The sequence below is a fragment of the Nerophis ophidion genome, linkage group LG06 (assembly GCF_033978795.1).
Source record: "Nerophis ophidion isolate RoL-2023_Sa linkage group LG06, RoL_Noph_v1.0, whole genome shotgun sequence".
NCBI lineage: Eukaryota > Metazoa > Chordata > Actinopteri > Syngnathiformes > Syngnathidae > Nerophis > Nerophis ophidion.
Window position 1 is genome coordinate 52,536,914 of NC_084616.1, and position 26,030 is coordinate 52,562,943.

Consider the following 26,030-nt stretch of genomic DNA (forward strand, 5'->3'; position numbering starts at 1 on the left):
CAGCTACAATCGGGCGGAAGGCGGGGTATATATATATATATATATATACATATATATATATATACATATATATATATATATATATATATATATATATATATATATGTGTACATATATATATATTTTTATTTTGATTTTATTTTATTTTATTTTTTTTTTTTTTAATTATTTTTTATTTATTTATTTTGTTTTTAACTTTGGAGTTCCTGCGGGTCGGATCTTGGACGCTGGCGCTGTATTGGGGACCTGGAGTAACAGGTCATAACATGCAGCACTTGTGATGTGCAGGATGTTCCCTTTGCATTGGTTTTAATGTTATTTGTGGGTTTTTGGGTTTTGCATCATTTGTTTGTTTGGAGCAATTGGACGTTGCTACACATTTGCACCTGTCTCAGCTTATATTTAACATACTTGTGCAAACCCTTTTGATTACAGCAGAATGTGGACATTTCAATCACATGCTGATTTTTCCCCCCCAAATCCATTACATGTAATAAAGGCAAAATATTCAATCAACATCCAAATACTTCTAATTCTAGTCAACACTAAACCTGTGCTTTGTGGGACTCAGAGCAAATGGTGCACGGATTTGGGGTGCAATATGTGTCTTCTTCTGGTGCCTGTAATTAGGTCTTGAACCCCTAACCCTTCTCTCCTTAAGCTTCACTCCCGCCCTCACTACCATGACTTCAGAGTTCATGCTCATAAACAGACTCCAAAAAAAAAGAATCAACATATTTCGCAAGGGAACTGTAATATTTGCATTTGAGCTGTGATGCAAAATGTGGAAAAAGTCACGTTTGGTGATGACAAAGCTGCGTGTGGCATGCCTGTGCGGATGTGTTAGCTAATTTAATGAGTGGAGAGTCATGCGAGTAGACAGGAGAGAGACTAGTGGTGACATTGTGTGATGAAAGCAGACTGGATGACAGGCGAGTCAACTCTGCTTGTTATCATTTCTGTGCGCCTGTGGCATCAATTGGCTGGACCTGGAAGGTGTGAAAAGAAATTGGGTCAGAACAATTCAATTAATTAGGTCTGCTACGGGTAACAAGATGACATAGGCTGTCATATGAGAGATGGCATGTACAGATACATTCTAAGGGTCTGCATCCAAATTGTTATCAGGATTTTTAGTGCAAAGTTTCACACGGTAGAAATTGGGTGGACATAAGGGCATTTGAACCGTTGATCTAATTAAGTATACCCCTTTTCCAGGAGTGACCAGCTGAATGTAGGAGACCACATAAAGTCAGTGAACGGGATCAACCTGTCCAAGCTTCGTCACGATGAGATTATCAGCCTGCTGAAGAACATTGGTGAGCGAGTTGTGCTGGAGGTGGAGTACGAGCTGCCTCCACTTGGTACGTCACTGCAAATGATCAATGTCTCTGCATATATGGGATGTGTATATTACCTGTTTATAATCTCGGGTTTTTTCCAGCAGTCCAAACTCCATCAGGGCTCACAACCAAAACCACAGAGGTGTGTTTGTTCAAAGAGGGGAACAGTTTTGGTTTTGTCATGAGAGGTAAGTCAAAGATAATCGTTTGTTATTAGGGAATAGCACTTTTTTTAATTTTTATTTTGCCTATCAAGCACACATCTTTTTTTTCTGTTTTTTTTAATGCATTCTAACTATGAAATGAATGCGAGCAAAAGTCTGCTTACAATTTAGCCAGTTGCTTTATTTTGCCTTTAAAGCACAAAAAATATATATATAAAAACATCCAAAGACTTCCATCAAGGTTTTATATATACGCTGTAAGTATATACATAATGTAGTAACAGGCGCATTCATTTCATAAAAGCATCAAAACGTTCACTTTTTCCTTCAACTACATCATTGATTATTAATATTTTTTCAATTTTCCTGAAGGAACTTTCCTGAAGGAATCAATAAAGTACTATCTATCTATCTATCTATCTATCTATCTATCTATCTATCTATCTATCTATCTATCTATCTATCTATCTATCCATCTATCTATCTATCTATCTATCTATCTATTCACTGCAGACTTGATGAGAGCCAAGAAACATAATAAAACATCACTTAGTGTACAATATCCGCTCTCACCGGGATGCAGACTGTTCGGATGTTGACATATTGCAGTCTAGATAAAGAATGACTCATAGTCCTTGCAAAGGTTTAAAGTGTAATTCGCAACATTGCACACACACAGTGACTACCAAGGCCGCCAATTCCACCAATCCCAACCCCATATCTATTGCCCGGCCAATTGACCCATCGAACATCGGCACAGGCCCTCCAGACACCCCCACAATTGCCGACCACACCCAGCGCCAACTCCCACACAGCAGTGGACCATGCCAGGGATTTCCCCAGAAGGGCGAACAAAACAAGGTTTTGTTGTACAATGACAATAAAGACCATACCATACCATACCATACCATACCATACCATACCATACCATTATATAGTCCCCATATATATATATATATATATATATATATATATATATATATATATATATATATATATATATATATATATATATATATATATATATATATATATATATATATGTATATATATATGTGTATGTGTGGGAAAAATCACAAGACTACTTCATCTCTACAGAACTGTTTCATGAGGGGTTCCCTCAATCATCAGGAGATTTTAATGGACGCATTCACGTACAATGGTTTATATAGGACACAGAGTGGGTAGGTACAAGCAGGGGTAGGGGCGTGGTGATTGGCTCATGTGTTACCTAGGAGGTGTTTCCGTCTGTGGCGGCATGTTGAAATGATTTCACTGCGCTTGTTGAGGGATGACAGGTCTGGATGATATGTAACAAACAGTTTCTCTTTTAAGCACAGGTTGCATATTTTATTACCAATGTTGTAAGGTGTGCTGGATGCAAGAATTTGCCATTTTATTGAATATTCAACATAATTGTCTTTGAGGTTCCAAATGTGCTTGCTGAGTTCTGTAGAATTCCGCAAGGTTTGGTTTCTAAAGGAGGCCTTGTGATTATTCCATCTGGCTTTAAACGCTCATTCGGTTAATCCTACGTACGTGTTGGATGTGCAAATGTCCTTGCGTGTTACCTTTGCTTGGTAAACGACTGATGTTTGTAAGCACCCCCCGTTGAGAGGGCAATCAGGTTTCTTGCGGCAGTTACATTCCTTATTGGTTTCAGAGTCGTTTAGTCTGGGGGCAGGCAGTCCTTTTGCAATTGCTTTGTTGTGGTTTGAATATTGCGCTCTACCACGGTATCGAGCACTATTCTCTGGATAATCCAATCAAGATATATATATATATATATATATATATATATATATATATATATATATATATATATATATATATATATATATATATATATATATATATATATATACATATATATACATATATATATATATATATATATATATATAGTATAAATACACACACAAACCTACAAATACCCACATGTATACATATAAAAATAAGAATCACATTTCCACAAGAGATGGAGTATTGCAGGGCAGCTGGGCAGGAGGCCCCCCACCCCACACCAGACAGGCCCGCACGGCAGCAGCGCCGGGCATTTACGGCCAGACTCCGCTCCGCCCCGCCCCGCCCCGCCCCGCCCCGCCCCGCCCCGCCCCGCCCAACCACCCAGGGAAAGGAGTAAGCCCAAGGAGACCCAGTTCAAGTCCCCCAAACCTCTGGGCGGAGCCCCCAGCCCAACCACCCATGAGAGGGACAGCCCGCCGCTGAAGTCTTCTCATGACTTCTTACACTGATGGAAGTATAGTCCAGAAGAACAAATGAAATAAATATGACTAACACTAGCATAGAAGTTGAAACACAACATTAAAAAGGAGCAGCGACTTTATTTTTACTATCTGCTGCAGCTCCCCAGTAATCCTTTTGTGTTCAATTGTGGATAAAGAAAACATTTTGTTCCTGACATTTTATGTGTCGGTACACATTATTTTACAGTTCCTCAAATTCAAACTGCACTTTAATGTATTTCACTCAATATAAGAGACAGAATTTGAGTTTTAAAATCTCTACAGTGTGGGTCTTGGCTTGCTGTTTGCCAAAGCCCTGGTGAGAAGCATTGATATATGCAAGTAATCAAAGAATACATTTAATAATTTACCATTTAAAGTGTTGTTTAGGAAATGTTAACTTGAAATAGAAGTCTTATAGTAGTCACTACAACAATTATACTTTGTTTACTGCAGAATGTTTGTGATGACAAGCAAAAAAAACAAAATAACTTTTAGAAGCACAAATGTTGCTCTCTTTACCCCCACAATACACACTGAAAAAAAAGCAAAACAGCCTGATTGTTGCACCTCAAGTAAAGACAATTATAAATATGAAAAAAAGTACTCTCGTCTGCTGTTAGCATATACAGTATTACCTCAATCAAACATGGTGGAAATCTCTGTTACAAGATACTGCAGCAGTAAACAGTAGGGATGCGGTACTCGTATAATCCTGCACGGGACAATCTGCTTTGATTAAAACAAATAAATTGTGATATTAATCGAGATAGAATGATATAATAAATTAATAGTGATTTTTTTTTTTGCCATATCGCCTAGCCCTACTGCACACTGCTTCTTGGCGTCCTCCTGTATCTAAGGGAAATAACCACCAAAATCACGAGATTCAATAGTAACAGTAATGCATTTTATACAAAGTTTTGAACTGTATCAGCCGTAAATTTAAATTCTTAATTAGACGAGAAGTAAAGTAAGACATGTAGGTTCTTAACATTAGCGTTTATAATAACAATATTGCTATAACACGGCCAATATTCAGGTCACAAAATATAAATTAAGTATTGTTGGCACTTTTTGGTGATGGTTGTTTATTTGGTTTTATGGTCAGAAGAATTGCAATGGACGCAATGTTGTTATGGCGACCATTGGTTCCATTGTAAGCAAACTTTTATTTATGTTTATTTATAAGTTTTAACCATTCATTTTCAACTACGGAGGTCGGTGGAGCCTATCCCAGCTGCACTCGGGCGGAAGTCGGGGTACACCCTGGACAAGTCGGCACCTCATCGAAGGGCCAACACAGATAGACAGACAACATTCGCACTCACATTCACACACTAGGGCCAATTTAGTGTTGCCAATCAACCTATCCCCAGGTGCATGTCTTTGGAGATGGGAGGAAGCCGGACTACCCGAAGGGAACACACACAGTCACAGGGAGATCATGCAAACTCCACACTGAAAGACCGGGAGCCCGGGGATTAAACCAAGGACCTTCTTATTTTGAGGCACACACACTAAACCCTGTACAACCATGCTACTTTATTTACAAGTTAGAATGCATTAAACAAATAAAACATATGTGTTCTTGTCTCTCATAAGGATTGTGAATTGTCAAACTTCACAAAAAAGTGCAATTCCCCAACTTCACCTTTAAGATCTTATAATGAAATCATTTATCTTGAGTTATTTCTGCTCCTCTCAAGGGGGCTACCATGAAGACTGGCGCAGGTCTCGTCCTCTGGTGGTGACCCACGTCAGACCAGCAGGTCCAGCTGACAGGTGTAGACAACATGGATGATGTTTTGTACTCTAATAACTGTGTACACATATCCTACGTAGTCATAAGGCTTTGCTCAGAAAGGTAAATCTAACGGTAGCGTTACCCATTTGCTCAATTCTGTGTGAAAAGGAAAGAACAACTGCTCTTACAATGTAACTGGCATAAAAATTGTTAATTATGTAATAAATATAACCCAATTTTCTTACTACATTGATCTCGGACACTGCTTCTTAAATAGTGAGTTGTCAAGGGGTCCTAAGAGGCAGGGGACTTTCAGTATTAACATGTCATGTTTGAACAATACACAAACCTCCGGCTAGGTGGCAGCAGTGCTCAAGTTGACCAACACACTGACCAGGATATATGACCCATGGCTTTACGGCGGTAATAATACCATCAAGAAGAATACACTTTTTGTTTTGAGCAAGTGCTAGTCAACAACTATCAATCAATCAATCTTACTGATACAGCCCTTAATCACAAATCTCTCAAAGGGCTGCACAAGCCACAACGACATCCTCGGCTCAGATCCACAACAGGGCAAGAAAAAACTCAATCCAATGAGGACAACGAGAAAGCTTGGAAGGGATTTAGTTTAAAGAATTACCTAAAATCATCATCTGAGTGGGTGGAGGTACTTGAAGAAGTCCCCTGTTGGGTTAGCTACGCTATTGTATTAAACAAATATAAAAGATAATTTTTATTGAGGTGGATGAGATTTGAGTAGTAATTAGTTTTAGCTCTGGTAAGAGTGTATTTATAAGTTATATCACGCCATGCCTAATGGAAGACCTCAAGTTTAATCGCACGCCATTTTTGTTAGCTTTAGCGGTAATATACTATAAATGTACATTGCATCGTTAAAGTTGTTAGTGAGGTTATCAATAGAGCCCACATAATTTGGGAAGGGTGCCATTACCGAGGGCTATACGCCAGCGAGAGTGGTAGTTATGGCAGCATTAATGTGGTGGCTGCTAAACATTGATTATTAGCAGTTTGCTAAAAATGAGTCAAACTTAAAATTTTATAAGGTAGAGATCGGACATTACTTTAGTGTATGGGAGTACCACAACTATGGTGGTGACACTTCCGACAAGGACTAGATCTGTCGTATTACCTTTGCAGTGTGTGGATTCATTTATTATTTGTGTAAGATCACAGCTATCAATTATAGTTGGAGTGCCACGCACAGAGGGTTTGACGGGGTATTCATATGGATATTAAAATCCCTCATTATAATTATATTATCTGTGTGCGTCACTAGATGAGCAACAAACTCTCAAATTTCCCTGATAAAGTCTGAATAGGGCCCAGGGGGGTGATAGAAAACAGCCAGATGGAGAAGTAGCGGTGTGACAGACCTCATAGTAAGCACCTCAGATGATTTAAATGTATTACTTAGGTTAGGACTAAGGTTAGACTAGTGGACTGAGCATTAGACTAGTGGTTAGAGTGTCTGCCCTGAGATCGGTAGGTTGTGAGTTCAAACCCCGGCCGAGTCATACCAAAGAGTTTAAAAATGGGACCCATTGCCTCCCTGCTTGGCACTCAGCACCAAGGTTTGGAATTGGGGGTAAAATCACCTTAAATGATTCCCGGGCGCGGCACCGCTGCTGCCCACTGCTCCCCTCACCTCACAGGGGGTGATCAAGGGGATGGGTCAAATGCAGAGGACAAATTTCACCACACCTCGTGTGTGTGTGACAATCATTGGTACTTTAAATTTAACTTAATTAGTTCGACCCCAATATGTGCACTCATTAAGTGGAAAAAATGTATCTTGTTTTAGCCAAGTCTCACTGAGATGAATGACGTTAAGAGTGTTGTCTCTAATGAACTCTTTAACTAATAGCATTTTGGGAGACAATGATCTGATGTTTAAAAAGCCCATATTATAGGTAGTGGGCTGTTTTGAGGCATTTTTGTTAATAGTGTCCGTAGTACTGATATTAATTACGTTATGTCTATTTTGCGTGGTGAGCCTTAAACTATTTCGATCACATCTAGGAATTGATATGATCGGTATCTTGGGATTGTTTGCTTGGTGCTGCGATACATTTAACGCTTCATAATTTTCCATCTTAGGAGAATGCATGTCTATTTCTGGCACAGTCTCTACAGAAAAAACATTATTTGAGTTATGTATTATTTTACAAGAAATGCTACGTCTGCAGGAATTTTACAGCCTGGCGTTGGTTAGTTTCATTTCAGCTGACTCCTAACCTGGCTAACAGGCACTGTCTTTGCCTGTGTCCGAGCTTGCTCTCGTTTAGTTGGTCAAGTGTGACTCAACCAGTAATCTATGTTTCTAGATAGAGTGATGGCGCCTTCACGGTTAGGGTGAACGCCGTCCCTCCCCAGCAAGCCCAGTTTGCCCAAGAAAGAGGGGCAATTATCAATACTGTTAGTCCCTGTTCTCTACAAAAACTATCCAACCATTTGTTAAGCGAGACTAATCTGCTATATTAATCTGCTATACCTTCGCAGGCAGGGGGCCCTAGACAAGTACTCAATCTTTCTAGCGAGTCCTATCTATGTTCCTCTTTGTAATCTCTGGGATGTGTTTACATACTTCTTAAAAAGAAGTTATTTAGGTCTACTCACCTGCTCAATGGCCTTGTGGTTAGAGTGTCTGCCCTGAGATCGGTAGGTCGTGAGTTCAAACCCCGGCCAAGTTATACCAAAGACTATAGAAATTGGACCCATTACCTCCCATTACCTCATAATTCCAAACCCCATCAAAGGTTGGAATTTGGGGTTCAATCACCAAAATGATTCCCGGGCGCGGCCACCGCTGCTGCTAACTGCTCCCCTCACCTCCCTGGGGGGATACAAGGGGATGGGTCAAATGCAGAGGACAAATTTCACCACACCTAGTGTGTGTCTGACAATCATTGGTACTTTAACTTAACTTTAACTTAACATACTACGTTACTGTATTTCAATGTTGGTCATTATGGTGGTATTTGGAAAGCCAAGTGTTTTCTGAGGCGGTAAAAAGTTTGAGAACCAATGCTCTCGAGCAGTGCGTCGCAAATATTTTCTGCCACGCCCCCGCCCCTAGGAAGAAGAAAATATATTGCGCTCCCCCTCCCTTTACCGAGAAATTAAATTGAATAATTTGTCTATAAAATTGTTACAACTATACCTCTGCATACATTGTAAGCTTATTAGAATGTAAGTAAACAACGGACCGTTTTTTCCTCGTCTCCCACCGTGGTTACAGTGAAGCCAAGTGCTACATACGCTTTATTATATTCTGGTACGGAAAATAAAACCAAGGCATCGCACCATGTCCCCTCAGGCCTCTACTTGAGAAGGACTGGTCTAGAGCATACATGACATGCTATGCACAATTTTTATGCTATGCATGAAAAGTGTCCACACCAAAACACTTGAACAAACTTGAGGCGTCACCAGACTAACATCTTGCTCAGCCTTCCTCTCACCTGGGAGGAAACGCACATGTGGAAGCGTTTAGTGATCGGTGGTGGTGAGACGCTTGCATTAACGTCTTTGGCCGCTGATGTTTTTCCTGTCCTGTCTTTGTCTGCCATGTTTCTCAAGGGAGGGCACGCTGAAGGCTGGCGACAGAGTATTGAGCATAGACGGAATGCCTTTAAACAGAGAGAAGCATGCTGACGCGTTGACCATGCTGATGCAGAGCGGCCAGGAAGCTTTGTTCCTGATTGAGTATGACATCTCTGTCATGGGTGAGCACACACACACAGGAAATATGTGGAGGCATGGTAGGGCAGCGGTGCTCTGAGGGTAAATAATGTGGCCGTTTGGCTGCGTAGACGAGGTTGAGTGTCAGCGCTAGAGATGCCACCAGGGGAGTCACTTGGGCCCGAGAGCAACAGGAAAAGTGTGGATGAGTTACCGCGATGTGTGGCCCTCTCTCCACTCCTGTATTATCACAGTCTACAACCACTCTGGGCAGGATTTTGTTCTGTGATCAAACACTATTTTTCATCATGACCTATATAAAGATACTGGATGTGAGTAGTTGACACACACTTGGCATTGTGTCCCCCCCGCCCCAAGCTGTAGTGAGGTTACAGCGACAAGATGACACGCTGAACACCGCTGTCTTATTCATGTAAATATATATCGAAAAATAATAGTAAAACATTAATAACGGTCCAAATGGGACAAAACAGCTGCATGCCTAAATGACCCTCATCCTCATTGACATGCAATGCCTTTAGTCCACGTGTTAAATAGCTAGACTCCGAAAATGGATGCTCCTGCAAGCAAGTCATTGTCATTGCGCACAATATACAACACAACTTGGTTTGGTAACTTCACTGCCTATCGTTCACAATTATTATGAAAGACATGATAATGAATGTACGAACCCCGTTTCCATATGAGTTGGGAAATTTTGTTAGATGTAAATATAAACGGAATACAATGATTTGCAAAAAAAAATTCAACCCATATTCAATTGAATATGCTACAAAGACAACATATTTGAAGTTCAAACTGATAAACATATTTTTTTTTTTGCAAATAATCCTTTACTTTAGAATTTGATGCCAGCAACACGTGACAAAGAAGTTGGGAAAGGTGGCAATAAATACTGATAAAGTTGAGGAATGCTCATCAAACACTTATTTGGAACATCCCATAGGTGTGCAGGCTCATTGGGAACAGGTGGGTGCCATGATTGGGTATAAAAACAGCTTCCCAAAAAATGCTCAGTCTTTCACAAGAAAGGATGGGGCGAGGTACACCCCTTTGTCCACAACTGCGTGAGCAAATAGTCAAACAGTTTAAGTACAACGTTTCTCAAACTGCAATTGCAAGAAATTTAGGGATTTCAACATCTACGGTCCATAATATCATCAAAAGGTTCAGAGAATCTGGAGAAATCACTCCACGTAAGCGGCATGGCCGGAAACCAACATTAAATGACCGTGACCTTCATTCCCTCAGACAGCAAAGTATCAAAAACCGACATCATTCTCTAAAGGATATCACCACATGGGCTCTAACACTTAAGAAAACCACTGTCACTAAATACAGTTTGTCGCTACATCTGTAAGTGCAAGTAAAAACTCTACAATGCAAAGCCAGAGCCATTTATCAACAACATCTAGAAACACCGCCGGCTTCTCTGGGCTCGAGATCATCTAAGATAGATTAATGCAAAGTGGAAAAGTGTTCTGTGGTCTGACAATTCCACATTTCAAATGTTTTTTGGAAATATTCGACATTGTGTCATCCGGACCAAAGGGGAAGTGAACCATCCAGACTGTTGTCGACACACAGTTCAAAAGCCAGCATCTGTGATGGTATGGGAGTGCATTAGTGCCCAAGGCATGGGTAAGTTACACATCTGTGAAGGCACCATTAATGCTGAAAGGTGCCTACAGGTTTTGGAACAACATATGCTGCTATCATGGACGCCCCTGCTTATTTCAGCAGGACAATGCCAAGCTACATTCAGCACGTGTTACAACAGTGTGGCTTCATAATAAAGGAGTGCTGGTACTTTCCTGGCCCGACTGCAGTCCAGACCTGTCCCCCATCAAAAATGTGTGGCACATTATGAAGCGTAAAATACGACAGGGAGATCCCGGACTGTTGAACGACTGAAGCTCTGCATAAAACAAGAATGGGAAAGAATTCCACTTTCAAAGCTTCAACAATTACTTTCCTCAGTTCCCAAACGTTTATTGAGTGTTGTTAAAAGAAAAGGTGATGTAACACAGTGGTGAACATGTCCTTTCCCAACTACTTTAGCACGTGTTGCAACCATGAAATTCTAAGTTAATTATTATTTGCAAATAAAAAATAAAGTTAATGAGTTTGAACATCAAGTATCTTTTCTTTGTAGTCCATTCAATTGAATATGGGTTGAAAAGGATTTGCAAATCATCCGTTTATATTTACATCTAACACAATTTCCCAACACATATGGAAACGGGGTTTGGATTTTTTTTTATTTTTTTTTTAAATAAATGCATTCTAAATAGTAAATGAATGCAATTAAAAGTCTGCTTACAACATAGCCTATAGGAGTCGCTCTATTCTATTTCATTGAGAAAAAATCCAAACTCCTCCATTAAGGTTTAATATACATGATGTAAGTATTTGCAGTATGTAATATAGTCACAGTCACGTTTGTAATAACATTTAATATTTCGGCATTTCAAAAAACGCATTACAAGGTTTGCTTTTTTCCCCCAACTACATCACTGATTTCTACTAACTGCAGACTTTATGAGAGGCAACAAACATAATAAAACATCACTTACTGTCTTATGTCTGCTGTCCTTAGGATGCGGACTGCTAGGACGTTCAAATATTCCCGTTTAAATTAAGAATATTTCATGATCCTCGCAAAGAAAAGGGGGGTGGAACCAGCATCTTTTCGTGTCTTTCTTGCCATTCCCCGGTCTAAATTGGTGGTCAACGTGTATCAACTTATCGGAATACATCCTCGTCCTTCCACTATCAAGGTGAGAGGTATTATTTATGATCTACAATAAAGTTTGACGAGCAAGGAAACGAGGAAGCAACTCATTAGTCAATCATGTCAACATTGGCACACAAGCTTGTGATCATGGCACCACAATAAATAGTTTGTCTGCATTGGCGCTTATAAAATTAAAATATCACTAACACTTAATTAATAATAAAGTCGCAAAATGTAAATTAAGTATTGTTGGTGGTTCTTGGATGTTTTTTTATTGGGTTTTATGGGTGAAATAGGGGACCTTCCATTGGCTCCAATTATTTATGTTAATTTACGAGTTAGAAAAAAATACAACCGTCGTCATGTCTTTCATTATGAAAAATAAATATAATAAATATGATTTTAAAAAAAAGTGCAGTTCTCCTTTCAAAGAGAATTTTGTCTATCATTCAAAATCATTATAAAAGACATGACGCCGGATGAATTTTATTTTTAATGCATACTAAATATTAAATAAACGTAAACAAAAGTCAATGGGAGCTCTACTATTTCGCCCTCAAAATCCAATAAATAACAATTCAAAAAGCGCCAACAACATAGTTTGGGACTTGAATATTAATCAAGTATTAGTGATATTGTTATTATAAGCGCTAACGCAAACTATTTATAGCGGCGCCGTGATCACTTTTTTGTGTCCCTATGTTTACATCAAGTGGTGTGCTGTTTCCTTGCTCCCTGTAAGTTTATTCTAGATCATAAATAATGCATCGCACCTGGAAAGAAGAAGACTGAGTAGGTATTCCAACAAGCTGGTACACTTTGACAGCCATTTAAAGTTCAAAAGTTAAAGTACCAAAGATTGTCACACACACACTAGGTGTGGTGAAATGTGTCCTCTGAATTCGACCCATCCCCCTGATCACCCCCTGGGAGGTGAGGGAAGCAGTGGGCAGCAGCGGTGCCGCGCCCGGGAATCATTTTTGGTGATTTAACCCCCAATTCCAACCCTTGATGCTGAGTGCCAAGCAGGGAGGTAATGGGTCCCATTTTTATAGTCTTTGGTATGTCTTTAGGACTAAATGTGAATATATGAACATCCCAGCAGTCTTCATGCTAATGCTAGCAGAAATTGTACAGTAAGTGATGTTTTATCATGTTTGTTGGCTATCAGAAAGTCTGCAGTGAGTAATAATCTGTGATGAAGGGAAAAAAGAAAACAACGGTTCTTTTTTTTAATTTCATGCGCCGTGTATGCTTAAAATGAGCAAAATACGTAAATATCAAATGTTATTATAAATGTGCATGTTATTGCATTACATATATACTTACATCATGTATATAAGACCTCGATGAAGGTGTTGGATGTTTTTTTAAGAGCTTTCTAAGCAGAATTGCGCGGCACCCATAGGTGCTATTGTAAGCAAACTTTTGAACACATTTATTTAATATTTAGAAAGCACCCATCTACATGTTTTTCATAATAATCGTGAACAAAAGGGCAACATTCCCAAATAAGTGCAGTTCCCTTTAAACACGTGTTAAACAAAATGTGATTGAAATGTTACTGAGTATAAAAACTTAAATAAAAACTGTAGAATATCAAAAATGTAAAAAAATTCAATATTCAACCAGAAAAAAAGAATATATTATAAAAATACACGTGCATTTACTTAAATTAAATGAAAATTAAAAAAAATTAAGAACTATTTGTTATATATGATTGATTATATGGTACAGTTGCACTCCAAATTATTTAAAAACTATAACTATTTGCAGAGATCATTGGTCATTAGGACAAACAACTGAATTTGGTTCTAGTCCCTAACCAACATATTGCTTTCAAAATAATAATAAAAAAAAAACGCCTAAAATGTGTAATCTTTTAGTTTGACACAAGCTGCAATAAATTATTTGATTCAAGTTGGGTTTTTTTTGTTTGTTTTTTAAGTCATTGCACGATGATCATTAACTTTAGTCTTATATTTCAGACCAACATGAGAATATAACCTTTTTACTATGAGCAGAAGATGTATGTTCACTTCATTATTGAACTTGTAAATGTAAATCCAGTGTGTGTTATTTGTTTCAGAGGCAGTGCAACAAGCCTCAGGTCCTCTGCTGGTGGAAATAGTAAAAGGTGCCTCATCCAGCCTGGGCCTCAGCCTCACGACAGCCATGTACAGGAACAAACACGTCATCATCATTGACAAAATAAAGGCGGCCAGTGTGGCCGAAAGGTAAGGCAACCACTTCTGTTTTACATTATTTTTTCGTTTTGCTAGCAAAAACATTCACCCTCTGCCATCCTCTCATGTCAGGTGTGGCGCGCTGAACACAGGCGACGTTCTGCTGACCATTGATGGAACCAGCACAGAACACTGCTCTCTGATTGAGGCCTTGCAGCTCCTGGGCAACACCACTGATGTTGTAAAACTGGAGATTCTACCATCCAGTCAGAGCCGACTTCCTATCCGTCCACAAGACACAGGTAATGACGTGAGAGTTAAACGGTCAGAAAGTTGCTGCAGTGGTTAGCATGTCTGCTTCACACCTTAGAGATCTGTATTGGAATTCGAATTGGCACATCTCTGTGCTTGTCCGTGCACTCCCGTTTTCTCCCTCTTCCCCAAAAAAATACATGTTAGACAAATTCGAAGCTCTAAATTGTCCATGGGTGTGAATGTGGGGGTAAATTATTGTTTGTGTACAGTTTCCCCTTGTTTACCACGATTACTTGGTACTGGACATGAGTGCAATAAAGTTAAAGTTAAAAAAGTTAAAGTACCACTGATAGTCACACACACACACTAGGTGTGGGGAAATTACCCTCTGCATTTGACCAATCCCCTTGTTCCACCCACTGAGAGGTGAGGGGAGCAGTGAGCAGCTGCAGTGGTCGCGCTTGGGAATCATTTTGGTGATTTAACCCCCAATTCCAACCCTTGATGCTGAGTGCCAAGCAGGGAGGTAATCGGTCCCATTTTTATATTCTTTGGTATGACTCAGTCGGGGTTTAAACTCACAACCTACCGATTTCAGGGCGGACACTCTAACCACAAGGCCACTGAGCTGGTGAACTTATGTCCCTAAAGTAGGAATAATATTAATATTTCAAATATTTTTATTGTTGGAGCATGAGAAATGTTTACGACCTTCTTAACACATTTTTGTGAACAGTATTAGAACCCTATAGTCAGGAAATAACACCCATATACCATATTTTTCGGAGTATAAGTCGCTCAGGAATATAAGTCGCACCTGCCGAAAACGCATAATAAAGAAGGGAAAAAACATATTGAAGTCGCACTGGAGTATAAGTCGCATTTTTGTGGGAAATTTATTTGATAAAATCCAACACCAAGAATAGACATTTCATAGGCAATTTAAAATAATTAAAGAATAGTGGAAAACAGGCTGAATAAGTGTACGTTATATGACGCATAAATAACCAACTGAGAACATGCCTGGTATATTATGCTAAGACTCATTCAAAAAACTAAAACATATAGAACATGCTATACGTTTACCAAACAATCTGTCACTCCTAATCGCTAAATCCCATGAAATCTTATACGTCTAGTCTCTTACGTGAAAGAGCTAAATAATATTATTTGATATTTTACGGTAATGTTTTAACAATTCCACACATCAGTCGCTCCTGAGTATAAGTCGCACCTCCGGCCAAACCATGAAAAAAAATGCAACTTATAGTCCGAAAAATACGGTACCAGTAATCACCTTTGCACCCATTTCACCCAATACCTGATCTATGTGTTCCCTGGGACAGGCCCCAATAATTAGTAAATCTCAGTATTAGTTTTTTCTAATTGCCTACACATTAAATTTTCACACAGTTAACAACATCTACACACGCAAAACCACTGTGCAGATTTTTTTCTTTGCAATCTACTAATAAAATTTCAATCAATCAATCCTTTGCCTAATATTAGGCATAAACTCTGCTTCACAGTTTTTGCGGAATATCAGGCACAATGCTTTACACGCACATTATTTGAGAATATCGCATGTTATGTGAATGAGATACTATGGCCTGATCCAGCTATACGGGCAGGTGATGTTCAGGATGAGTAACTGAGAGTTTTGAATATGTTCCCTTGACAGAGACGCTGTTGCCTTAGTCTGCACATTTAGCCTGTACGCTACGCTGTAATTTTTATTTTTCTCCAGATTTTTTTTTAAACCTTTTTATTTGTCTCAGATTTGTGTGTTTGTCATTGTTGAGTACTGTGATATGTTACTTTACCTGACTTTGGTAAAAATTAATATTTGCAGTTTGCAGCATCATTGTTGAGCAGTTCTTGAAAAGATTACAGGATATTTTTTACCTTCTCTTTGGGTCCTTACATATAGTCCCACTTCAAAGTAAACATTGACGTTTACTATGGATTTTCCGATATATTTTGTCAAGTTACAGTAATCATTCATCACATATGCTAAAAAAGGTCGAGGAATATACCGCAAACATCCATCTATCTATCCATTTTCTACCGCTTATTCCCTTTGGGGTCGCGGGGGGCTGCCCCAAACATGTGATTTCTTATAGCAAAATATGTTTATTTACAAATGTGTTTTGTATTTATCATTGTTGTGGGTAACTCACTCCTATTGTGTCTTATCATTTTAAGTCTGTGTGAGTGAGATGAAAATAAAACTGCATTTTCACAAAAGCCTGCTTTAATCGGATAAATGGGCATACTGTATGTTTTGACCGAAGTGTGTCATTTTGCAAATAATCTGGGAATTAAGAAAATTGAACGTGGTTTTTGGAAAAGTGTGTATATATTTTGAAAAAAGACACATAGTTAGTACAATTGTGTGTAAGCAAATGGAAAAACTGTAATTCAGAAATATGTTGAGAATGATGAACATATTCTGCAGTGCTCTGGCCAAGCCATCCATCCATCCATTTTGTACCGCTTATTCCCCTTGGGGTCACGGGGGGCGCTGGTGCCTATCTCAGCTACAATCGGGTGGAAGGTGCGGTACACCCTGGACAAGTCGTCACCTCATTACAGGGTCAACACAGATAGACAGACAACATTCACACTCACATTCACACACTAGGGCCAATTTAGTGTTGCCAATCAACCCTGGCAAATCACAATAATAAATATAACTGTTACTCAACATAAGCATAATTTATGTTCTGTAGACAATCTGGGCTGTATCACATTAGATTGAACAAATCTATCCAATGAGGTTACACTAATCAAAGAAGCACATTTCCCTACTCGACGTAATGTTAGTGCTCTCAGCGTTTGTTGCATGCCGCTGAAGTAAAGAGTGCGGCTGCCTCCCAGCTGCTGGGAATCAATCCGCGTATGTGTGTATGTGTGTGTACAGTATGTAGTTGTGTGTGTACTATACAGAACACAATCCCCAAGCCCCCTGCCTTGAGTTCCACACTGGGCTCCTGATGGATACAAACGTACATACACATGCACACTTCTTTCCCGGGAGATCTCATGTTCATGCTTTGCAGACTTATTCGTGGGTCTGCAGCTGCGGGGGCTTAGCATGTGAGAAAAGGGGTGGGACATGAAGAGACAGGATGACATTTCTTGCTGAATTCAGCCCTTCACACAGTGTTTCCTCATCCCGTGGTCGCGTTGTCCACTCTGCGGTGATTCACCTTCTTTCTTTCTGCTGTTTGGCAAACCACATGTGCTGACAAAAGCTGCCCCTGCAGGCTGTTTCACTGCCTTCTCGTAAGCTTTCCTTCCAATGTACAATGTGTAGTCGTTCCTGCAAAGGTGTTAGCATGGTACAAAAATAAAACCATACTCTGACGGCTTATTTCCCCTCAAGATGTGTGATAATAACATGCAGTGTGTTTAATCCCCTGTGGGGGATTTGAGATTGATACGGTCATTAAGAGATTCAGAGTATTTTTCACATCACTCTAGCCTGAAAACAGCATTCCTTAAAGATTCTCCTCTAGGTGAGTTAAGCGTACAACTGTAATAAAAAGCTCCATCAGATGGGAGCCGGTTCTCCAAGATAAAGCATGCATTGTAATTTCTCTCAGTTGCGCTAAAATCACACATACACGCTTGTGTCGTCATCCATGTTTGCAGCAAATCCTCCAAGCATGTGAGCAAATTGTCACAGATTAGACCCCCCGCTGAGGAAACAGCCAGGATTACTGTCAGCCTATTTAATTTCATATATTTTTTTTAAACCTGTTTGATGTTTTATATATTTTATTACCATTTTTGTTTTGGTAGATCTTTTAACCAAACTGGTACAGCACTTTGAGGCAGCTTGAGCTGTTGTTCGAAGGCTCTTAATAAATAAACCTTGATCTTGACCGTGACCTTGACCGCTGATGTGCTTCCACATGGATTAATGAATCTGTAAAAGATCATTACTGAATTGCATTCCAGACACAATAAGGTAAATGGTCTACATTTATAGAGTCTATTTATAGACACCCGAAGCGCTTTACCTATATATCACATTCAGCCATTCACACACTGATGGCGGAGGGTGCCATGCAAGGCGCTAACTACAACCCATCAGGCGCAAAGTGGGTGAAGTCTCTTGCCCAAGGACACAAGGGCCATGACTAGGATGGTGAAGCTGGATTCGAACCAGGAACTCTCAAGTTGCTGGCAAAGCCGCTCTAACATCTGAGCCATGCCGCCCCTTATCAATTTAATTTGAATGATGTCTTGGAAGATGGACATTGAAAAGAGCTTTGGATTGCAGCAGAAATATTTGCAAGATGTTCACTCTGACGTAACATATTGTATGATAATGGCAATTCACATGATAAATAGCAGCCGTCCATTCCACCTGTCCTCATTGGGGTTGCGGGTGAGCTGGAGCCTAGCCCAGCTTAGTTCAGGGTACACCCAGGACTGTTCACTAGTCAACCAAAGGACACACATAGACAAACAACCATTCACATTGCCTTACAGACAATATAGTCTACAGTAGCGCTATCAAGCTGTTGGCCTGAGGGCCAAATCAAGCCCAGGAATGAAACTATAATGGCCCCCAAGTTGAGTTCAAATATTGGGAGACAAACATTTTTACAGAAAATTCCTAAAATGACTGGAGTGCTCCTGTTGTTTAGAGGAACATGGACCACTGTAAATACATTGGCAGATCCTTGCATTGACATTTTAACCTCGCTAGTAAACAAAGAACACTGGGGTCCAAACTTGCGATTTACATAAGTGAGGCTTTCCTCAAGGCACCACTTTAGGTCCTCTCCTTTTTAACAGTTGCAATATTTTTTTTAGTGATGTTGCTTACGTAACGAACCTGCGAAACAGGCTTGTAGAAATAATATAGCCTCGTTTTTTTTCCTTTTTTCCTGACCCAACATATGAATATATATATATATATATATATATATATATATATATATATATATATATATATATGTAACTGCTGTGTACCCATCCCGTCAAGAATCCACACACAGGCTGGTTTGGATGATGTGGTTCATTACTGGTAGCTGCAATGAGTGATCGGAATGCACATACACACAATATGTGGTTAGCACCTCTGCTGGTTTCGATGTCATTAGCAGAGTGCAGGAAGTCTGCTCAAGTACATAACATTTTCATATTTTTACAAATACATGAAATACAATTACAGGTGTAACTTAATACAATGGTTTCTAACAGTATACTTTTTTCGTGTGATCGTATAGTGGTTTTAACTTGCTTTTATCTTCACTGGCATTACAATCAATTCAATACAATATATTTTTAACCAACATCATCCTTTTTTATATATTTATGAAATAGAAAATAGAAAAGTACAAAATACAATACAAGACATGACAAAATCATTAAATGGACTTTTAGCACCCTCTGGTGGCGACTAGCGAAAATGACAGACCACGTTGCGTCCATGCCAAAATGTCGGACAATTCAAACTTAAACATGAACTTACGGACACGTAACACGCACATAGTGCAACAATTATTACCTGCAATGAGTGGTCAGAATGCACATACACACAATATGTGGTTAGCACCTCTGCTGGTTTCGATGTCTATAGGGGAAAATAATATCGACTTCAGTGCAAAATAGTAGTACATCTAACGCGAGCAACAACCAATTCAAAACGGAGATTCCATAACATGGTATTTCAACTGCTGTTCAATAACTGTGTATCTTACAATGAACATCACGTTAGCTTTAGTGTAATTTACAATATTTTGCGGAGCAATACCGGAACATGTCTTACCATTAGCAGAGTGCAGGAAGTCTGCTAATAGCTTCCGGTTTCCGGTCATATTTACAGATTTTCAGGTACCAGCAGATGGTGCAATTGGACCCCATTGCATTACAAAACAATATACATATTTTAGCAGGAATTTCACTCAAATAATTAAAGTATTTTTTATACCCGTTACATACACCCCCCTGAAATTCTGCTAAATTTAGGAGTGCAACACTTTAGACAAATACAAAAAAATATAAGTGCATTACTAGGAACAAAACTGGTGTGCATGTCAATTCTAAAACTCTCTCAAAAAGGAGTGTGAAAAGAAAGAAGGTGATCAATCTCCTAACTAAACACAGACTCAGAGATGCCTATTACACCTCTGAAATGCAACACGTTGTTCCTATAGCTTCAAGTCCTACTTAGACACTTCTTTGGTCAAATACTTTCATAACTCAAACTGAAATTGCATCTCTAAAGAACTTAAACAAGGAACTAACAGATACTGTGGACACAGAATCCTCACCTACGACTTGCTTATTCATCTGACAAATAAGGCGTTGCGGAGGGTTCATGGAACTACGATCTCTGAGGCCATAACGGCCAGGCTGTGTGCAAATCGCTTGAGCTAAAGGGCCTGGAACTTCACTGTTCAGAATGTCATTGTGCGGGGAGTCAATGCCTTGTTGAGAGTCTTTGTCAGTGGGAGCAACATCTGTTGGGATATTGTCAGGAGGGGACATGTCAGTAGAGTCAGTGTCCAAAGGGGTCATATCTGGATGGACAGTTACAGGAGGGGCAACTTCTGTGTCAATGACTATGTCTTCAGAGCACTGTGGTGAACCTTCCGCACCATTGACAGCAGCTTGGTCAACATCTTCAGGGACTCGCTGACTGTCCTGACTGGACGCGGTGACAGAGAGAATCGGACTGAGCAGCATCAGACCTCCGTTCAACAGAGTCATCCTCTTCTTGAGAATGGACTTCGTCTTCTGAATTAACTTCCTCTTCACTTGTCCGCATCAGCCAGTTGACTGTACGTACATCACTGTCTTCCACCAGATCAGGCACGTCAGGACATACATCACTTCCATGCGCAGCAGCATCACATTCAGAGTGCTCAGAGACATTGTCCAGATCTTTGTCACAGGGCAGGAAGCTAATAGAGAGTAGTAGATTCCGGTGAACGACTCTCTCTCTGCCTGTCAGGCAATCCTTGACTCTGTAGACATTGAGTTCAGGTCTGACTGAGATGACTTCATAAGGGGTCAACTCCCATTTGTCTGCAACCTTGCGTTTTCCTGGCACACCTCTGTTGGCAATCAGCACTCTGTCTCCAACAACACTCCTCGACTTTGCGGTTGTATAACTTAGCGTGGCGAGTCTGTTCCCTGACACTGTTCCTCTGCACAATCTGAGCTGCTTCATGCAGATCTTTCTTCAGTTGGGACACAAAGTCTGAGTGACTGACAACAGCGTCATTGGTGAGAGCATGCTGAAACATGACGTCGACAGGGAGACGAGGGATTCTTCCAAATGTATAACTTAGCGTGGCGAGTCTGTTCCCTGACACTGTTCCTCTGCACAATCTGAGCAGCTTCATGCAGATCTTTCTTCAGTTGGGACACAAAGTCTGAGTGACTGACAACAGCGTCATTGGTGAGAGCATGCTGAAACATGACGTCGACAGGGAGACGAGGGATTCTTCCAAACATTAAGTAGAAGGGTGCGAACCCTGTTGTCTCATGCTCTGCGCAGTTGTAGCAGAAGGTAAGTTGCTGCAGCATTTGTGGCCACTTTGCTTTGGACTGAAGGGGAAGAGACCCGATCATATCTCCCAGGGTCCTGTTAAAACGGTCTGTGACACCATTTCCCATGGGGTGATACGGAGTTGTATGGGACTTCTGTACCCCAGCCATCTCTAGAAGCTCTTTAATCAACTTGCTCTCAAAATTGGCTCCCTGGTCCGAATGGATGTGCCGAGGAAAGCCATAAATTAGAAAGAAGTCATTCCAGAGACGACGAGCGACTTGCTTGGCAGTTTGATTCTTGCATGGGAAGGCGTGTGCCATCTTGGAGAAGTGATCGGTCACAACTAGAACATCCACAGACTTGTTCCCATGCTCAGCAGTCCAAAAGTCTATGCAGACCAACTCCATAGGCTCAGAGGTGACGATATTCTTGAGAGGTGCACGGCTGTGTGGTTCTGGTGTCTTCCCTACTATGCAGCGCTGACAAGACTGAACATAGTTCACAACATCCCGTTCCATGCCACTCCAGAAGAATCGTTGCCTCACCAGAGACAAGGTACGATGCTGGCCTTGGTGACCTGCTGAGTCATGGAGACCTTGGAGGACTTTCTGCTTCAAAGAGTCCGGTACTATGAACTGGAGGATCTTTTTGTTCATCTGGGGATCCTTCCTTATCTTGTAGAGCATGCCATTCTGTATGGTCAGTCTACGCAAATGTTTTAGAAGTTTGATCACACTATGTGACTCAACAGATCGCTCACGCTTGGTAGGTCTCTTGTGTGTCTGTACAAAGTACATGGGCCTGCCTACTGTCTTGTCTCTTTCTTGTTGACCAACAAGCTGACTCTGTGGGAGCGCAGTGGACTGGTCTTCCTTATGTAGAAGACTAAAAGCAGTGTCTGCCCCAATCATGTGACTCACACCTCCAGTAGACTGAGCACTGAAGATGACAGCGACTTCCTCTGACGCAACTGAACCTCTTGTGTTTGGTGAAATTGCCTCCTGCACTGGCCTATCTGATGTTTCACCCCCTTCGTCCACAACAGCCTGACAGTTGTTGGACACTCTGAACACCTCTTGTACAGTTCTGTCATTCACACCACTGACTTGCTCCAACAGTAAGGCATAAGGTTCGGTAACAAGGCGATGACCCACACACGACTGGACAAATGGCTCATGGCTCAATGCGTCGGCTACAACGTTCTTTGGGCCGGGTATGTACTTCAAGTCGAAGTCATAAGCAGCGAGCTTCGCTACCCATCGCTGTTCACACGCGTCAAGTCTGGGTTTGGTCAGAATATATGTCAAGGGGTTATTGTCAGTCCATGTGGTGAAGTGTCTGCCTTTCAACCAGTGGCTGAATTTGTCGCATACTGCCCATTTCAAGGCAAGAAATTCAAGTCGGTGCGCAGGGTAGTTCAGCTGGGAGCGAGAGAGTGTTCTACTCGCAAAGGCGACAGGTCTGGCTACCTTTCCACCAGGCGGAAGTTGCGACAGGACAGCTCCAATCCCATCAAAGGATGCGTCGACAGCCAGAATGAACGGGGCATTGAAATCCAGGTGGGCTAGAGTGACACTTGTCATGAGGTCGTGTTTCAGTGTCTCGAACGCAGTCTGGCATACGTTGGACCAATCAGCACAAGTCAGCTTCACAGGACCTCCTTTTTTCACAGATTTGCGACCTTTTTTGCGCTTGCACTGAGCACTAGGTTCAGCTGTGAGCCTGAACAGCGGTTTAGCCTTCGCAGAACATGCCTCAATGAAACTTTGGTAGTACATCACCATGCCTAAAAACGATCTGATTTTACTAGGACAAGGTGTTTTACCATCGGTTTCCATGACGTCTGCAACCTGTAAGTCATTTATAGCTCTGACCTTCTCAGGGTCTGTCTGAACTCCATCTTTACTGATGACGTGCCCGAGAAATTTCACAGTCCTCCTGAGGAAGAAACACTTCTTGGGTGAGAGCTTAAGGTTGTGCTCCTTGAGGCGGGCAAACACCATCTGCAGGCGTTTGAGTGCAACTTCCTCCGTAGGTGCAAATACCATCAGATCGTCGAGGTAACACAAGAGGCTCGTGAAATTCTCATCACCAAATATTGACATCATCATCCTCATGAAGGTAGCTGGACTGTTGCAAAGGCCCTGAGGGAGACGGTTATATTCATGAAGTCCAAAGGGCGATGAGAATGCTGTATACTTTTTGTCATCAGGGTGCAAGGGGACATTATAGAAGCCTGATGTCAGGTCCATTGTGGAGAATAGAGCATTTCCACCGAGTGCGGCTAGAGCATCTGCTTGATGTGGCAGTGGGTAGGCATCCTTCACAGTTCTTGCGTTGAGCCATCTGAAGTCAGTGCATACTCTGAGGTCTCCATTCCGCTTCCATACGAGAACAAAGGAAGATGCATATTCACTGTTGGACTTTTGAATAATGCCTTTTTCCTCCATCTCATTCAGAGTCATTCTCAGTTTGTCATATTGGCTTGGTGGTATGCGCCTGTATGGTAGACGGAACGGCTTGTCATCAACAAGGTGGATACGATGCACAAACTCTTTGGCCTCTCCGCAGTCCATCTTGTGTCTGGAGAAAATTGATTAATATTTTTCAATAATGTGAACAAGTTTGTCTTTCCACTGCAGTGACACTTCGCATGACTTCAGATCGATGTCTTGTAGACCCAGAGTCTCCAGTGCATGCATCATGTCCTCTTCTGACCTTGGATGCACATCTTCGCTCTGCACACACTGCATGTTGCATTTGACCTCCTCTGCTTTGGGTAGGTCCTCCACTGCGATACAGGGGGTCACATCTGCGATTTTGGCGTTTCTTCTCAACACCACAGTTCTGTCTGTAGGGTTAATGACTTTAACGGGCACCCATCGATCTCCCCAAAGTGGAGTGATAACCCTTCCAACAAGGATTTGTTTGGGTCTGTCTTTAGACTGGGCCGGCTCAACTACCACTGTACTGCCTACAGACATCACAGCTGACTCAGGTAACTTCCCCCAGACAAGGTGCTCACTCTGTGGTTTCAGTGTTACACAACTCTTGACTTTCACTGTTCCCACCTTATCTGGAATGCATTCACCCCTCCATCTCTCTGTGTTGGACAGTAGTGACAAGAATTGGCACTGGTCATCAGTCTGACCATTGTCGGGCGAGGAAACAAGCCTCCAGTAGCTGTCAGTGCTCTTCAGTTGAGTTAGGATATGCTTAATAGCATTGCTGCCAAGGATCATTGCTTCTGTCTGGCCAGGTACAACAATTACCGAACGATCATCCTGCATCCGTAAACGGTAACATCAAGGTTATACATGTCTTTGGGGGAAACACGGTGTCCACCGAAGCCTACAATGACATAATCATCAGCTTTGTCCTTCGTCATGTCAGGGCATTGCTGCAGCAGGGACTCAACAGCAGACTCACTTATTGTACAGGCCATCGACCCGCTGTCTAACAGTGCTTTGAAAGTGGGGCCATTTTTTACATGTACAGGTGTGTAGAACAGGTCTGCTATTCTGTGGGATCCCTGAAATATCAGTTTCTTTGATGAGACTACTGTACTGCCACTGTAACTGCAGTGCGACTCATAGAGGGAATCAATATCAAGCATATCGGGCTTCTCATAACTAGTGGGAGGTTCAATTAGCTGAAATGCACGGTCCTCCCCTGTGTGCAGATCGGTCAGTTTTCCTGAGGCTGTGGAGTGGTCCTCCTCGCTGGACAGTCATGACGTGAATGGCCTGGAGCATAGCACTCGAAGCAAAGCCTCTTCTCCCGGCAATGAGAGAAATCCCTGTGACCGTCATCTTGGCAAATAATGCGTGGCATGTTAGTAAACCCATCAACTCTGTTCTCAAGACATCTGTGTGGAGCTCTCTTCCTCACTTGTGACTGGTTAGAGGTTCCACACAGCAGAACCTTTTCCAACATAGCCATCACCTCTGCTAGGGGGACATACTGAGGGCTTTGGGTCTGAGGTGGCACGTGACCACTGCGGTCAAGGGCTGGACTATGGCTCACCTGAGCTGCGTGTACTGTGATGTGTGTATTGTGGGGGTTGCTTTGCAGCTCATCTCAGCATGGTACTCGTTCAGCACC

The 26,030-nt window shown here is 41.2% G+C and overlaps 1 protein-coding gene across 1 annotated transcript in view; it reads left to right on the forward strand.

The window, feature by feature from the left end:
* Positions 1-26,030, forward strand: part of LOC133554910 (glutamate receptor-interacting protein 2-like) — a 72,906-nt gene that overhangs the window by 19,995 nt on the left and 26,881 nt on the right. Inside the window, exons 4-9 of the mRNA XM_061904180.1 lie at positions 1,219-1,364; positions 1,445-1,531; positions 5,463-5,538; positions 9,107-9,252; positions 14,056-14,203; positions 14,285-14,454. Coding sequence (XP_061760164.1) covers positions 1,219-1,364; positions 1,445-1,531; positions 5,463-5,538; positions 9,107-9,252; positions 14,056-14,203; positions 14,285-14,454 — 773 coding nt within the window. The remainder of the gene's footprint in view (positions 1-1,218; positions 1,365-1,444; positions 1,532-5,462; positions 5,539-9,106; positions 9,253-14,055; positions 14,204-14,284; positions 14,455-26,030) is intronic.